The sequence below is a fragment of the Salmo salar genome, chromosome ssa04 (genome assembly GCF_905237065.1).
Source record: "Salmo salar chromosome ssa04, Ssal_v3.1, whole genome shotgun sequence".
Lineage (NCBI taxonomy): Eukaryota > Metazoa > Chordata > Actinopteri > Salmoniformes > Salmonidae > Salmo > Salmo salar.
The window spans coordinates 89,714,415-89,732,254 of NC_059445.1; the positions used below are offsets into that span (position 1 = coordinate 89,714,415).

Here is a 17,840-nt window from a genome sequence, read left to right on the forward strand (position 1 = left end):
TAACCACTAGGCTACCTGCTGGTTACTGGCCCAACGCTCTAACCACTAGGCTACCTGCTGGTTACTGGCCCAACACTCTAACCACTAGGCTACCTGCTGGTTACTGGTCCAACACTCTAACCACTATGCTACCTGCTGGCTACTGGCCCAACACTCTAACCACTAGGCTACCTGCTGGTTACTGGCCCAATGCTCTAACCACTAGGCTACCAGCTGGTTACTAGTCCAACGCTCTAACCACTAGGCTACCTGCTGTTTACTGGCCCAACGCTCTAACCACTAGGCTACCTGCCGCCTCTACGCTCTAACCACTAGGCTACCTGCTAGTTACTGGCCCAACGCTCTAACCACTAGGCTACCTGCTGGTTACTGGCCCAACGCTCTAACCACTAGGCTACCTGCTGGTTACTGGCCCTACACTCTAACCACTAGGCTATCTGCTGTCGACTGGCCCAATGCTCTAACCACTAGGCTACCTGCTGGTTACTGGCCCTACACTCTAACCACTAGGCTACCTGCTGGTTACTGGCCCAACGCTCTAATCACTAGGCTACCTGCTGGTTACTGGCCCAACACTCTAACCACTAGGCTACCTGCCGCCCCGATCTGGAGAAGGGTAGGGTACCACATTTTTTTTGCAGCCTTGAAGGTCCCCAAGAACTCAGTGGCCTCCATCATTTTTAAATGGAAGAAGTTTGGAACCACCAAGACTCTTCCTAGAGCTGGCTGCCCGGCCAAACTGAGCAATCAGGGGAGAAGGGCCTTGGTCAGGGAGGTGACCAAGAACCCGATGGTCACTCTGACAGATCTCTAGAGTTCCTCTGTGGAGATGTAAAAACTTTCCAGAAGGACAACCATCTCTGCAGCAATCCACCAATCAGGTCTTTATGGTAGAGTGGCAGAACGGAAGCCACTCCTCAGTAAAAGGCACATGACAGCCCGCTTGGAGTTTGCTAAAAGGCACCTAAAGGACTCTCAGATCTTGAGAAACAAGATTATCTGGTCTGATGAAACTAAGAACTAACTCTTGGGCCTGAATGCCAAGCGTCACGTCTGGAGGAAACCTGGCACCATCCCTACGGTGAAGCATGGTGGTGGCAGCATCATGCTGTGGGGATGTTTTTTCAGCAGCAGGGACTGGGAGACTAGTCAGGATCGAGGAAAAGATGAACAGAGCAAAGTACAGAGATCCTTGACAAAAACCTGCTCCAGAGCACTCAGGTCCTCAGACTGGGGCGAAGGTTCACCTTCCAACAAGACAACGACACTAAGTACACAGCCAAGACTACGCAGGAGTGGCTTCGGGACAAGTCTCTGAATGTCCTCGACTGGCCCAGCCAGAGCCCGGACGTGAACCCGATCGAACATCTCTGGAGAGAAAATAGTGAAAATAGCTGTGCAGCGACACTCCCCATCCAACCTGACAGAGCTTGAGAGGATCTGCAGAGAAGAATGGGAGAAACTCTGCAAATACAGGTGTGCCAAGCTTGTAGCGTCATACCCAAGAAGACTTGAGGCTGTAATCACTGCCAAAGGTGCTTCAGCAAAATACTGAGTAAAGGGTCAGAATACTTATGTAAATGGTATATTTCAGTATTGTTTTATTTATATATTTGCAAAAATGTATATAATCCTGTTTTTGCTTTGTCATTAGGGGGTATTGTGAGTAGATTGATGAGGGGAAAAAACAATTTAATCAACAGTGAATTATAAGTGAAATAATCTGTCTGTAAACAATTGTTGGAAAAATTACTTGTGTCATGCACAAAGTAGATGTCCTAACCGACTTGCCAAAACTATAGTTTGTTAACAAGACATTTGTGGAGTGGTTGAAAATCTAGTTTTAATGACTCCAACCTAAGTGTATGTAAACTTCCGACTTCAACTGTATATACACACACACACTACTGGTCAAAAGTTTGGTCACACATACTCATTCAAGGGTTTTTCTTTATTTTTATAATTTTCTACATTGTAGAATAATAGTGAAGACATCAAAACTATGAAATAACACATAAGGAATCATGTAGTAACCAAAAAAGTGTATATAACTGAGTATTTGACATTCTTCAAAGACACCCTTTGACAGCTTTGCACACTCTGGGAATTATCTCAACCAGTTTCATGAGGTAGTCACCTGGAATGCATTTCAATTAATAGGTGTCCACAATACTAAACTAAATGATAGAGTGAAAAGAGGAGGGAAGCCTGTACAGAATAAATATATTCCAAAATATGCATCCTGTTTGCAACAAGGCACTAAAGTAAAATATGGCAAAGGAATTAACTTTATATCCTGAATACAATGCTTTATGTTTGGGGCGAATCCAACAACACATTACTGAGTATCACTCTTCATATTTTCAAGCATAGTGGTGGCTGCATCATGTTATGGGTATGTTTGTCATCCGCAAGGACTAGGGAGTTTTTTGGGATAAAAATAAACAAAATAGAGCTAAGCACAGGCAAAATCCTAGAGGAAAACCTGGTTCAGTCTGCTTTCCAACAGACACTGGGAGATGAATTCACTTTTCAGCAGGACAATAACAAGAAACACAAGGCCAAATCTACACTGTAGTTGCTTACCAAGACGACATTGAATGTTCCTGAGTGGCTGAGTTACAGTTTTAACTTAAAAACGGCTTGAAAATCAATGGCAAGATTTGAAAATGGCTGTCTAGCAATGATCAACAAACAACTTGTTTTTAAAAGAATAAATGGGCAAATACTGAACAATGCAGTGCAAAGCTCTTAGAGACTCACAGCTGTAATCACTGTCAAAGATGTACTAGTTCAGAGAGCCGAATACACTGGTTCAGAGAGCCGAATACACTGGTTCAGAGAGCCGAATACACTGGTTCAGAGAGCCGAATACACTGGTTCAGAGAGCCGAATACACTGGTTCAGAGAACTGAATACACTGGTTCAGAGAGCCGAATACACTGGTTCAGAGAACCGAATACACTGGTTCAGAGAGCCGAATACACTGGTTCAGAGAGCCGAATACACTGGTTCAGAGAACCGAATACACTGGTTCAGAGAGCCGAATACACTGGTTCAGAGAGCCGAATACACTGGTTCAGAGAGCCGAATACACTGGTTCAGAGAGCCGAATACACTGGTTCAGAGAGCCGAATACACTGGTTCAGAGAGCCGAATACACTGGTTCAGAGAGCCGAATACACTGGTTCAGAGAGCCGAATACACTGGTTCAGAGAACTGAATGTGTAACTGTATGTGGATACCTGCTCATCGAACATTTCATTCCAAAATCTTGGGCTCCCAAGTGGCACAGCGCTCTAAGGCTGTGCCAGTGCTAGAGGCGTCACTACAGACACCCTGGTTCGAATCCAGGCTGTATCACAACCGGCCGTGATTGGGAGTCCCATAGGGCGGGCGCACAATTGACCCAGCATCGTCCGGGTTTGGCTGGGGTAGGCCGTCACTGTAAATAAGAATTTATTCTCAACTGACTTGCCTAGTTAAATAAAGGTTAAATAAAATAAATAAATAATACATTAATATGGAGTTGGTCCCCCCCTTTGCTGCTTTAACAGCCTCCACTCTTCTGGGAAGGCTTTCCACTAGATGTTGGAACATTGCTGCTATAACAGCCTCCACTCTTCTGGGAAGGCTTTCCACTAGATGTAGGAACATTGCTGCTATAACAGCCTCCACTCTTCTGGGAAGGCTTTCCACTAGATGTTGGAACATTGCTGCTATAACAGCCTCCACTCTTCTGGGAAGGCTTTCCACTAGATGTTGGAACATTGCTGCTATAACAGCCTCCACTCTTCTGGGAAGGCTTTCCACTAGATGTTGGAACATTGCTGCTATAACAGCCTCCACTCTTCTGGGAAGGCTTTCCACTAGATGTTGGAACATTGCTGCTATAACAGCCTCCACTCTTCTGGGAAGGCTTTCCACTAGATGTTGGAACATTGCTGCTATAACAGCCTCCACTCTTCTGGGAAGGCTTTCCACTAGATGTTGGAACATTGCTGCTACAACAGCCTCCACTCTTCTGGGAAGGCTTTCCACTAGATGTTGGAACATTGCTGCGGGGACTTGCTTCCATTCAGCCATAAGAGGTGAGGTCGGGCACTGATGTTGGGCGATTAGGGCCTGGCTCGCAGCCGCCGTTCCAATTCATCCCAAAGGTGTTCGATGGGGTTGAGGTCAGGGCTCTGTGCAGGCCAGTCAAGTTCTTCCACATCGATCTTGACATACAATTTCTGTATGGACCTCTCTTTGTGCAGGGTGGCATTGTCACGCTGAAACAGGAAAGGGCCTTCCCAAGACTGCCACAAAGTTGGAAGCACAGAATCATCTAGAATGTCATTGTATGCTGTATCGTTCAGATTTCCCTTCACTGGAACTAGAAGACCTAACCCGAACCAGCCCCAGACCATTATCCCTCCTCCACCAAACTTTACAGTTGGCACTATGCATTGGGGCAGGTAGTGTTATCCTGGCAACCGCCAAACCCAGATTTGTCCGTCGTTGCAACTGAGGACAGACGATTTCACACGCCACGCACTTCAGTGGTCCTGTCCTGGGAGCTTAATGTGGCCTACCACTTCCCGGCTGAGCCGTTGTTGCTCCGAGATGTTTCCACTTCCCAATAACAGCACTAACAACTGACCAGGGGGGCAGCTCTAGCAGGGCCGAAATTTGAAGAACTGACTTTGATGGAAAAGTGGCATCCTAAGACGGCGCCATTTTGAAAATCACTGAGACTCTTCAGTACAGGCCATTCTACTGCCAATGTTTGTCTATGGAGATTGCATGGCTGTGTGCTCGATTTTATACACCTGTCAGCACCGGGTGTGGCTGAAATAGCCAAATCCACTGTTTTGAAGGGGCGTCCACATACTTTTGTATATATAGTGTATATTACTCTCTCGAGACAGCATGAGCGGTAGAGATATTCTCAATGATTGGCTATGAAAAGCCAACTGACATCAATCAAAAAAAATAATAATTGTATGAAATGTATGTATTCACTACCGTAAGTCGCTCTGGATAAGAGTGTCTGTAAAATGTAAATGTAATTTACTCCTGTGGTGCTGACCTGTTGCACCCTCGACAACTACTATGATTATTATTATCTGACCCTGCTGGTCATTTATGAACATTTAAACATCTTGGCCATGTTCTGTTATGATCTCCACCCGGCACAGCCAGAAGAGGACTGGCCATCCCTCATAGCCTGGTTCCTCTCTACCCAGTACAGCCAGAAGAGGACTGGCCACCCCTCATAGCCTGGTTCCTCTCTAGGTTTCTTCCTAGGTTTTGGCCTTTCTAGGGAGTTTTTCCTAGCCACCGTGCTTCTACACCTGCATTGCTTGCTGTTTGGGGTTTTAGGCTGGGTTTCTGTACAGCACTTTGATATACAGTGAGGGAAAAAAGTATTTGATCCCCTGCTGATTTTGTACGTTTGCCCACTGACAAAGAAATGATCAGTCTATAATTTTAATGGTAGGTTTATTTGAACAGTGAGAGACAGAATAACAACAACAAAAATCCAGAAAATCGCATGTCAAAAATGTTATAAAATGATTTGCATTTTCATGAGGGAAATAAGTATTTGACCCCTCTGCAAAACATGACTTAGTACTTGGTGGCAAAACCCTTGTTGGCAATCACAGAGGTCAGACGTTTCTTGTAGTTGGCCACCAGGTTGGCACACATCTCAGGAGGGATTTTGTCCCACTCCTCTTTGAAGATCTTCTCCAAGTCATTAAGGTTTCGAGGCTGGCGTTTGGCAACTCGAACCTTCAGCTCCCTCCACAGATTTTCTATAGGATTAAAGTCTGGAGACTGGCTAGGCCACTCCAGGACCTTAATGTGCTTCTTCTTGAGCCACTCCTTTGTTGCCTTGGCCGTGTGTTTTGGGTCATTGTCATGCTGGATTACCCATCCACGACCCATTTTCAATGCCCTGGCTGAGGGAAGGAGGTTCTCACCCAAGATTTGACGGTACATGGCCCCGTCCATCGTCCCTTTGATGTGGTGAAGTTGTCCTGTCCCCTTAGCAGAAAAACACCCCCAAAGCATAATGTTTCCACCTCCATGTTTGACGGTGGGGATGGTGTTCTTGGGGTCATAGGCAGCATTCCTCCTCCTCCAAACACGGCGAGTTGAGTTGATGCCAAAGAGCTCCACTTTGGTCTCATATGACCACAACACTTTCACCCAGTTGTCCTCTGAATCATTCAGATGTTCATTGGCAAACTTCAGACGGGCATGTATATGTGCTTTCTTGAGCAGGGGGACCTTGTGGGCGCTGCAGGATTTCAGTCCTTCACGGCGTAGTGTGTTACCAATTGTTTTCTTGGTGACTATGGTCCCAGCTGCCTTGAGATCATTGACAAGATCCTCCCGTGTAGTTCTGGGCTCTATTCCTCACCGTTCTCATGATCATTGCAACTTCACGAGGTGAGATCTTGCATGGAGCCCCAGGCCGAAGGAGATGACAGTTATTTTGTGTTTCTTCCATTTGCGAATAATCGCACCAACTGTTGTCACCTTCTCACCAAGCTGCTTGGCGATGGTCTTGTAGCCCATTCCAGCCTTGTGTAGGTCTACAATCTTGTCCCTGACATCCTTGGAGAGCTCTTTGGTCTTGGCCATGGTGGAGAGTTTGGATTCTGATTGATTGCTTCTGTGGACAGGTGTCTTTTATTAAGGTAACAATCTGAGATTAGGAGCACTCCCTTTAAGAGTGTGCTCCTAATCTCAGCTCGTTACCTGTATAAAAGACACCTGGGAGCCAGAAATCTTTCTGATTGAGAGGGGGTCAAATACTTATTTCCCTCATTAAAATGCAAATCAATTTATAACATTTTAGACATGCGTTTTTCTGGATTTTTTTGGTGTTATTCTGTCTCTCACTGTTCAAATAAACCTACCATTAAAATTATAGACTGATCATTTCTTTGTCTGTGGGCAAACGTACAAAATCAGCAGGGGATCAAATACTTTTTTCCCCTCACTGTATCAGCTGATAGAAGGGCTTTATAAACACATTTGATTAGTGTTTTATTTTTCATAAATGTTTTACAAACGTTCGAATTTTTGTTCCACTTTGACATTAGAGTATATTGTATAGATTGTTGACAAACATTTTTTTTTAAAGACAATGAAATGCATTTTAAACCCACTTTGTAATAAAATGTGGTAAAAGTCAAGGGGTGTGAATACTTTCTGAAGGCACAGTATAGAACATAATACCCATATATATTCCAGTGTGTTTGACCCCTGACCTGTACTCTGATTGGACGGGCCAGGTCCTGTTGTTTCCGCCTCAGCCTGTCCTTCTCCACCTGCAGCTGCTGCCTGCGCTTGGTTACCACTGTCGCAATGCCAACCGGGTCAGAGGTCAGGGTTGAGGGCTTCACCTGGGCTACAGCACTCTGGACTGGAGGGAGGACAGGGTCAGAGGTTAGGGAGTGAGACAGGGTCAGAGGTTAGGGAGGGAGGACAGGGTCAGAGGTTAGGGAGGGAGGACAGGGTCAGAGGTTAGGGAGGGAGACAGGGTCAGAGGTTAGGGAGGGAGACAGGGTCAGAGGTTAGGGAGGGAGACAGGGTCAGAGGTTAGGGAGGGAGGACAGGGTCAGAGGTTAGGGAGGGAGACAGGGTCAGAGGTTAGGGAGGGAGACAGGGTCAGGGAGGGAGGACAGGGTCAGAGGTTAGGGAGGGAGGACAGGGTCAGAGGTTAGGGAGGGTGACAGGGTTAGGGAGGGAGGACAGGGTCAGAGGTTAGGGAGGGAGGGAGGACAGGGTCAGAGGTTAGGGAGGGAGGACAGGGTCAGAGGTTAGGGAGGGAGACAGGGTCAGAGGTTAGGGAGGGAGACAGGGTCATAGGGAGGGAGGACAGGGTCAGAGGTTAGGGAGGGAGACAGGGTCAGGGCTTAGGGAGGGAGGACAGGGTCAGGGGTTAATGTTAGGGAGGGAGACAGGGTCAGAGGTTAATGTTAGGGAGGAAGACAGGGTCACGGGTTAATGTTAGGGAGGGGGACAGGGTCAGAGGTTAGGGAGGGAGGACAGGGTCAGAGGTTAGGGAGGGAGGACAGGGTCAGAGCTTAGGGAGGGAGGACAGGGTCAGAGGTTATGGGAGGGAGGACAGGGTCAGAGGTTAGGGAGGGAGGACAGGGTCAGGTAGGTTAGGGAGGGAGACAGGGTCAGAGGTTAGGGAGGGAGGACAGGGTCAGAGGTTAGGACAGGGAGGGAGGACAGGGTCAGAGGTTAGGGAGGGAGGACAGGGTCAGAGGTTAGGGAGGGAGACAGGGTCAGAGGTTAGGGAGGGAGACAGGGTTAGGGAGGGAGGACAGGGTCAGAGGTTAGGGAGGGAGGGAGGACAGGGTCAGAGGTTAGGGAGGGAGGACAGGGTCAGAGGTTAGGGAGGGAGACAGGGTCAGAGGTTAGGGAGGGAGACAGGGTCAGAGGTTAGGGAGGGAGACAGGGTTAGGGAGGGAGGACAGGGTCAGAGGTTAGGGAGGGAGGGAGGACAGGGTCAGAGGTTAGGGAGGGAGGACAGGGTCAGAGGTTAGGGAGGGAGACAGGGTCAGGGAGGGAGGACAGGGTCAGAGGTTAGGGAGGGAGGGAGACAGGGTCAGGGGTTAGGGAGGGAGGACAGGGTCAGGGGTTAATGTTAGGGAGGGAGACAGGGTCAGAGGTTAATGTTAGGGAGGAAGACAGGGTCAGGGGTTAATGTTAGGGAGGGAGACAGGGTCAGAGGTTAATGTCAGGGAGGGAGACAGGGTCAGAGGTTAGGGAGGGAGACAGGGTCAGAGGTTAGGGAGGGAGGACAGGGTCAGAGGTCAGGGAGGGAGACAGGGTCAGGGGGGAGACAGGGTCAGAGGTTAGGGAGGGAGACAGGGTCAGGGGGGGGAGACAGGGTCAGAGGTTAGGGAGGGAGGACAGGGTCAGAGGTCAGGGAGGGAGACAGGGTCAGAGGTTAGGGAGGGAGGACAGGGTCAGGGGTTAATGTTAGGGAGGGAGACAGGGTCAGGGGTTAATGTTAGGGAGGGAGACAGGGTCAGAGGTTAGGGAGGGAGACAGGGTCGGGGTTAATGTTAGGGAGGGAGACAGGGTCAGGGGTTAATGTTAGGGAGGGAGGACAGGGTCAGGGGTTAATGTTAGGGAGGGAGACAGGGTCAGGGGTTAATGTTAGGGAGGGAGACAGGGTCAGGGGTTAATGTTAGGGAGGAAGACAGGGTCAGGGGTTAATGTTAGGGAGGGAGACAGGGTCAGGGGTTAATGTCAGGGAGGGAGACAGGGTCAGGGGTTAATGTCAGGGAGGAAGACAGGGTCAGGGGTTAATGTTAGGGAGGGAGACAGGGTCAGGGGTTAGGGAGGGAGACAGGGTCAGGGGTTAATGTTAGGGAGGGAGGACAGGGTCAGGGGTTAATGTTAGGGAGGGAGACAGGGTCAGGGGTTTAGGGAGGGAGACAGGGTCAGGGGTTAATTCAGGGAGGGAGACAGGGTCCGGGGTTAGGGAGGGAGACAGGGTCAGGGGTTAATGTCAGGGAGGGAGACAGGGTCAGGGGTTTAGGAAGGAGACAGGGTCAGGGGTTTAGGGAGGAAGACAGGGTCAGGGGTTAATGTCAGGGAGGAAGACAGGGTCAGGGGTTAATGTCAGGGAGGGAGACAGGGTCCGGGGTTAGGGAGGGAGACAGGGTCAGGGGTTAATGTCAGGGAGGGAGGACAGGGTCAGGGGTTTAGGAAGGGAGACAGGGTCAGAGGTTAATGTTAGGGAGGAAGACAGGGTCAGGGGGTTAATGTTAGGGAGGGAGACAGGGTCAGGGGTTAATGTCAGGGAGGGAGACAGGGTCAGAGGTTAGGAGGGAGACAGGGTCAGAGGTTAGGGAGGGAGGACAGGGTCAGAGGTCAGGGAGGGAGACAGGGTCAGGGGGGAGACAGGGTCAGAGGTTAGGAGGGAGACAGGGTCAGGGGGGGAGACAGGGTCAGAGGTTAGGGAGGGAGGACAGGGTCAGAGGTCAGGGAGGGAGACAGGGTCAGAGGTTAGGGAGGGAGGACAGGGTCAGGGGTTAATGTTAGGGAGGGAGACAGGGTCAGGGGTTAATGTTAGGGAGGGAGACAGGGTCAGAGGTTAGGAGGGAGACAGGGTCGGGGTTAATGTTAGGGAGGGAGACAGGGTCAGGGGTTAATGTTAGGGAGGGAGGACAGGGTCAGGGGTTACTGTTAGGGAGGGACACAGGGTCAGGGGTTAATGTTAGGGAGGGAGACAGGGTCAGGGGTTAATGTCAGGGAGGAAGACAGGGTCAGGGGTTAATGTTAGGGAGGGAGACAGGGTCAGGGGTTAATGTCAGGGAGGGAGACAGGGTCAGGGGTTAATGTCAGGGAGGAAGACAGGGTCAGGGGTTAATGTTAGGGAGGGAGACAGGGTCAGGGGTTAGGGAGGGAGACAGGGTCAGGGGTTAATGTTAGGGAGGGAGGACAGGGTCAGGGGTTAATGTTAGGGAGGGAGACAGGGTCAGGGGTTAGGGAGGGAGACAGGGTCAGGGGTTAATGTCAGGGAGGGAGACAGGGTCCGGGGTTAGGGAGGGAGACAGGGTCAGGGGTTAATGTCAGGGAGGGAGACAGGGTCAGGGGTTAGGAAGGGAGACAGGGTCAGGGGTTAGGGAGGGAGACAGGGTCAGGGGTTAATGTCAGGGAGGAAGACAGGGTCAGGGGTTAATGTCAGGGAGGGAGACAGGGTCCGGGGTTATAGGGAGGAAGACAGGGTCAGGGGTTAATGTTAGGGAGGGAGGACAGGGTCAGGGGTTAGGGAGGGAGACAGGGTCAGGGGTTAATGTTAGGGAGGGAGACAGGGTCAGGGGTTAATGTCAGGGAGGAAGACAGGGTCAGGGGTGTGTGTGACTGTTAGGGAGGAAGACAGGGTCAGGGGTTAATGTTGGGAGGGAGACAGGGTCAGGGGTTAGGGAGGGAGACAGGGTCAGGGGTTAATGTCAGGGAGGGAGGACAGGGTCAGGGGTTGAATGTTAGGGAGGGAGACAGGGTCAGGGGTTAGGGACTGTAGGGGAGACAGGGTCAGGGGTTAATGTCAGGGAGGGAGACAGGGTCCGGGGTTAGGGAGGGAGACAGGGTCAGGGGGTTAATGTCAGGGAGGGAGACAGGGTCAGGGGTTAGGAAGGGAGACAGGGTCAGGGGTTAGGGAGGGAGACAGGGTCAGGGGTTAATGTCAGGGAGGAAGACAGGGTCAGGGGTTAGGGAGGGAGACAGGGTCAGGGGTTAGGGAGGAAGACAGGGTCAGGGGTGTGTGTGACAGTTAGGGAGGGAGACAGGGTCAGGGGTTAGGGAGGGAGACAGGGTCAGGGGTGTGTGTGACTGTTAGGGAGGGAGACAGGGTCAGGGGTTAGGGAGGAAGACAGGGTCAGGGGTGTGTGTGACTGTTAGGGAGGGTGTTATCTACCAGTTATTCCTGTTTAACCAGACTGTTCTCTCTGGCCTTGAGGCAGTTCTCCCTCTCTGTTTCGGTCTCTCCCTCCCCCCCTCTCTCTCCCTTTCTCTGTCTCTCTCTCCCTCCCTCCCTCCCCCTCTCTCTCTCCTTCCTCCGTCTCTCGTTCCCTCCCTCCCCCTCTCTCTCTCCTTCCTCCGTCTCTCGTTCCCTCCCTCCCTCCCTCTCTCTCCCTTCCTCCGTCTCTCTCTCTCTCCCTCCCTCCCCTCTCTCTCTCCCTTCCTCCGTCTCTCTCTCTCTCCCTCCCTCCCTCCCCCTTTCTCTCCCTTCCTCCGTCTCTCTCTCTCTCCCTCCCCTCTCTCTCCCTTCCTCCGTCTCTCTCTCCCTCCCTCCCCTCTCTCTCCCTTCCTCCGTCTCTCGCTCCCTCCCTCCCTCCCCCTCTCTCTCTCTCCTTCCTCCGTCTCGCTCTCTCCCTCCCTCCCTCCCTCCCTCTCTCTCTCCTTCCTCCGTCTCGCTCCCTCCCTCCCTCCCCCTCTCTCTCTCTCCTTCCTCCGCCTCTCGCTCCCTCCCTCCCTCCCTCCCTCCCTCCCTGTCTGTCTCATTTTGAACAAGCATATCTCCTGTGCTGTTTGAGCTGCAGTCATGACATTTTATACATCTACAGAGCATTCGGAAAGTATTCAGACCCGTTGACTTTTTCCACGATTTGTTACGTTACAGCCTTACTAGAAAATGTATTACATTGTTTTCTCCCCTCACCAATCTACACAAAATACCCCATAATGACAAAGCAAAAACTGGTTTTCAGAAATGTTAGCAAATGTATAAAAAAAACCCATTGGAAATATTACATTTACATAAGTATTCAGACCATTTACTCAGTGCTTTGTTGAAGCACCTTCGGCAGCGATTACAGCCTTGCGCCTCCTTGGGTATGACGTTACAAGCTTGGCACACTGTAACGCCCTGGCCATAGAGAGGGTTTTTTTTGTTCTTTATTTTGGTTAGGCCAGGGTGTTACATTGGGTGGGCGTTCTATGTTCCTTTTTCTATGTTTTGGTATTTCTTTGTTTTGGGCCGTGTGTGGCTCCCAATCAGGCACAGCTGAAGCTCGTTGCTGCTGATTGGGAGTCACACATAAGGAGCATGTTTTTCCTTTGGGTTTTGTGGGTAATTGTTTCTGTTTAGAGTATTTTCCTAACAGGACTGTTTGCTGTCGTTTTTGTTCATTTTGTAGTGTTCTCTTGTTTTTTTAAATTAAAATTGTAATGATGAACACATCCTCTGCTGCACCTTGGTCCCCTCTTCCAGACAGCCGTTACACACACCTGTATTTGGGGAGTTTCTCCCATTTTTCTCTTCAGATCCTCTCAAGCGCTGTCAGATTGTATGTTGAGCTTAGCTACCCAGCTATTTTCATGTTCGATCGGGTTCAAGTCCGGTCTCTGGCTGGCCCACTCGAGGACATTCAGAGGCCTGTTTCCGAAGCTACTCCTGCGTTGTCTTGGCTGTGTGCTTGGGGTCGTAGTCCTGTTGGAAGGTGAACCTTCACCCCAGTCTGAGGTCCTGAGTGCTCTGGAGCAGGTTTTCATCAAGGATCTCTCTGTACTTTGCTCTGTTCATCTTTTCCTCGATCCTGACTAGTCTCCCTGTCCCTGCTGCTGAAAAACATCCCCACAGCATGATGCTGCCACCACCATGCTTCACCGTAGGGATGGTGCCAGGTTCATCCAGACATGATGCTTGGCATTCAGGCCAATGAGTTCAATCTTGGTTTCATCAGACCAGAGAATCTGGTTTCTCATGATCTGAGAGTCCTTTAGGCAAACTCCAAGCGGGTTGTCATGTGCCTTTTACTGAGGAGTGGCTTCTGTCTGGTCACTCTACCATAAAGGCCTGATTAGTGGAGTGCTGCAGAGATGGTTGTCCTTCTGGAAGTTTCTCCCATCTCCACAGAGGAACTCTGGAGCTCTATCAGAGTGACCATCGGGTTCTTGGTCACCTCCCTGACCAAGGCCCTTCTCCCCCGATTGCTCAGTTTGGCCGGGTGGCCAGCTCTAGGAAGAGTCTTGGTGGTTCCAAACTTCTTCCATTTAAGATTGATTGAGGCCACTGTGTTCTTGGGGACCTTCAATGCTGCATATTTTGTTGGTACCCTTCCCCAGATCTGTGCCTTGACACAATTCTGTCTCGGATCACTACGGACAATTCCTTCGACCTCACGGTTTGGTTTTTGAATACCGATGTAAATAAGGTATCTATTTTTTTATTGTTAATACATTTGCAAATTTTTTTTAAAAAATATCTGTTTTCTCTTTGTCATTATGGGGGATTGTGTGTAGATTGATGAGGATTTTTAAAAAAAAATCTATTTTAGAATGAGGCTGTAACGTAACAAAACGTGGAAAAAGTCAAAGGGTCTGAATACTTTCCGAATGCAGTGGGCTTCAGCAGAGTGAGCAGCAGGGCCTGGGTGATACAGACAGAATGCCCTGTAGTGTATATTGCCCTGGATGCAGCCTCTCATAAGGACCTACAAGCTCCGCCCATTAGATGTTCTACTAATTAGTCACCCAGCAGACTTTGAATAAGCCACCCAGCTTGCCCTATTTTGACAAGCTGCCCTGTTTGCCCTATTTTGACAAGCCACCCTGTTTGCCCTATTTTGACAAGCTGCCCTGTTTGCCCTATTTTGACAAGCTGCCCTGTTTGCCCTATTTTGACAAGCCGCCCTGTTTGCCCTATTTTGACAAGCCACCCTGTTTGCCCTATTTTGACAAGCCGCCCTGTTTGCCCTATTTTGACAAGCTGCCCTGTTTGCCCTATTTTGACAAGCCGCCCTGTTTGCCCTATTTTGACAAGCTGCCCTGTTTGCCCTATTTTGACAAGCCACCCTGTTTGCCCTATTTTGACAAGCCGCCCTGTTTGCCCTATTTTGACAAGCCGCCCTGTTTGCCCTATTTTGACAAGCCGCCCTGTTTGCCCTATTTTGACAAGCCACCCTGTTTGCCCTATTTTGACAAGCTGCCCTGTTTGCCCTATTTTGACAAGCCGCCCTGTTTGCCCTATTTTGACAGAACTTGGGTGAATGATGTCTTGGCATCGACATCTGTCATTTACAAAAATACACTGATTGGCCCAAGGGGGGCATTGACCTGTTTAAAGGTCTTGCTCACATCAGCTACCGAGAGTGTATGCTTCAGTGTTGCTTGCCTCAAAGCGAGCATAAAAGGCATTTAGTTCGTCTGGTAGGCTCGCGTCAATGGGCAGCTCGGGTTTCCCTTTGTAATCCGTAATAGTTTTCAAACCCTGCAATCTTAATCCTGTATTGACGCTTTGCTTGTTTGATGGTTCGTCTGAGGGCATAGCGGGATTTCATAAGTGTCCGGATTAGTGTCCCGCTCCTTGAAAGCGGCAGCTCTAGCCTTTTATGGCAGAGGTACAATCAGTAAAATGATACAAATATCTTTGCTCCTGTTGTGCAGCCCTCAAATGATACATAACAGCCAAAGTGCACTGAAAAAAACAATACAGAGGGAAGGACGAATGCAGACAGACGGAAGGACGAATGCAGACAGACGGAAGGACGAATGCAGACAGACGGAAGGACGAATGCAGACAGACGGAAGGACGAATGCAGACAGACGGAAGGACGAATGCAGACGGAGGAGTAACAATACAGACAGAGAAACAATACAGAAGGAATACAGACGGAGTAACAATACAGACAGAGAAACAAGGCAGACGGAGTAACAAGGCAGACGGAGTAACAACGCAGACGGAGTAACAACGCAGACGTTATGTATGGTAATGTCTGGTAATGTCTGGTAATGTCTAGTAATGTATGGTAATGTATGGTAATGTCTGGTAATGTATGGTAATGTCTAGTAATGTATGGTAATGTCTGGTAATGTCTGGTAATGTCTGGTAATGTCTAGTAATGTATGGTAATGTCTGGTAATGTCTGGTAATGTATGGTAATGTCTGGTAATGTCTGGTAATGTATGGTAATGTCTAGTAATGTATGGTAATGTCTGGTAATGTCTGGTAATGTCTGGTAATGTCTGGTAATGTATGGCAATGTCTGGTAATGTCTGGTAATGTATGGCAATGTATGGTAATGTCTAGTAATGTAGGTAATGTCTGGTAATGTATGGTCTGAGTGATAATCTTTCTAGCGGCACTGGTGCTCCCAAATCAACATTCCCCAGGCCACATTTAAAACAGATCTAGATGAGGTAATGTTTGGTAGGCCACATTTAAAACAGATCTAGACGAGGTAATGTTGGGTAGGCCACATTTAAAACATATCTAGACGAGGTAATGTTGGGTAGGCCACATTTAAAACAGATCTAGACGAGGTAATGTTGGGTAGGCCACATTTAAAACAGATCTAGATGAGGTAATGTTTGGTAGGCCACATTTAAAACAGATCTAGATGAGGTAATGTTGGGTAGGCCACATTTAAAACAGATCTAGATGAGGTAATGTTGGGTAGGCCACATTTAAAACAGATCTAGATGAGGTAATGTTGGGTAGGCCACATTTAAAACAGATCTAGATGAGGTAATGTTGGGTAGGTCACATTTAAAACAGATCTAGATGAGGTAATGTTGGGTAGGTCACATTTAAAACAGATCTAGATGAGGTAATGTTGGGTAGGCCACATTTAAAACAGATCTAGATGAAGGGAATGTTGGGTAGGCCACAATTAAAAGAGATCTAGATGAGGTAATGTTGGGTGGAACACTAGAGTTCCCTAAGGCACAGCAGCTGAAAACCACTGCACTAGACTGGGGCTTCCATAACTGTTCCTGTGAATGAGTGGGTGGGTGTCCGTCCTATCTGCTGTAATTCTCCTGTTTTATCAGGTGTTTTGTGATTCTCTCTCTCTCGCTTTATGAATGCTTGGCTATGAAAAGACAACTGACATCTACTCCCGAGATATTGAACTGTGGCATCCTCTATAACCACTGGGATTCTCTCTGTGGCATCCTCTATAACCACTGGGATTCTCTCTGTGGCGTCCTCTATAACCACTGGGATTCTCTCTGTGGCGTCCTCTATAACCACTGGGATTCTCTCTGTGGCGTCCTCTATAACCACTGGGATTCTCTCTGTGGCATCCTCTATAACCACTGGGATTCTCTCTGTGGCATCCTCTATAACCACTGGGATTCTCTCTGTGGCATCCTCTATAACCACTGGGATTCTCTCTGTGGCATCCTCTATAACCACTGGGATTCTCTCTGTGGCGTCCTCTATAACCACTGGGATTCTCTCTGTGGCGTCCTCTATAACCACTGGGATTCTCTCTGTGGCATCCTCTATAACCACTGGGATTCTCTCTGTGGCATCCTCTATAACCACTGGGATTCTCTCTGTGGCATCCTCTATAACCACTGGGATTCTCTCTGTGGCATCCTCTATAACCACTGGGATTCTCTCTGTGGCGTCCTCTATAACCACTGGGATTCTCTCTGTGGCGTCCTCTATAACCACTGGGATTCTCTCTGTGGCGTCCTCTATAACCACTGGGATTCTCTCTGTGGCGTCCTCTATAACCACTGGGATTCTCTCTGTGGCGTCCTCTATAACCACTGGGATTCTCTCTGTGGCATCCTCTATAACCACTGGGATTCTCTCTGTGGCATCCTCTATAACCACTGGGATTCTCTCTGTGGCATCCTCTATAACCACTGGGATTCTCTCTGTCTCTCGCCCTGCTCTCTCACTACTTAATAAAAAAAAATATATATAAAAAAATATATATATATATAATATTTTTAGGGAATTTTTTAGGTAGTGATATATAAATTGTAATTAGATCGCCAAGATGGCCTATTTATATAGTGATATATATATATCACCTTTATTTAACCAGGTAGGCCAGTTGAGAACAAGTCCTTTATTTAAAACCTGTTGGGGCTCGGGGGCAGTATTGAGAAATTTTGAAAAAAATATGTGCCCATTTTTAACTGCCTCCTACACCAACTCAGAAGCTAGGATATGCATATTATTAACACATTCGGATAGAAAACACTCTGAATATTCTAAAACAGTTTGAATGGTGTCTGTAAGTATAACAAAACTCATATTGCAGGCAAAAACCTGTGAAAAATAGATTTAAAAAAAATGTGAATTTTGTGACTGTACTATTTAGTGTCATTGTTTTATAGATACCATAGTGAGAAAGGATTCATTTCGCAACACCTACGGCTTCCACTAGATGTCAACGATCTTTATAAAGTTGTTTGAAGCGTCTATGATAAACAGAGAGCAAATTAGAATGCAAGGAAGTTGACATGTCATCACTTCATTTTTTTGCGCCTGCGCATAAATCTGAGAAGCGTGAGTTTGTCATTATTGTTTATCTAGACATAGGATAGGTTGTGTGAAAATATTACTGATGTTT

At 48.4% G+C, this 17,840-nt stretch overlaps 1 protein-coding gene across 1 annotated transcript in view; it reads right to left on the reverse strand.

Annotated features, from left to right (window-relative positions):
• LOC106604063 (transcriptional coactivator YAP1) overlaps positions 1-17,840 on the reverse strand; it is an 87,380-nt gene that overhangs the window by 51,964 nt on the left and 17,576 nt on the right. Inside the window, exon 5 of the mRNA XM_045717505.1 lies at positions 7,269-7,423. Coding sequence (XP_045573461.1) covers positions 7,269-7,423 — 155 coding nt within the window. The remainder of the gene's footprint in view (positions 1-7,268; positions 7,424-17,840) is intronic.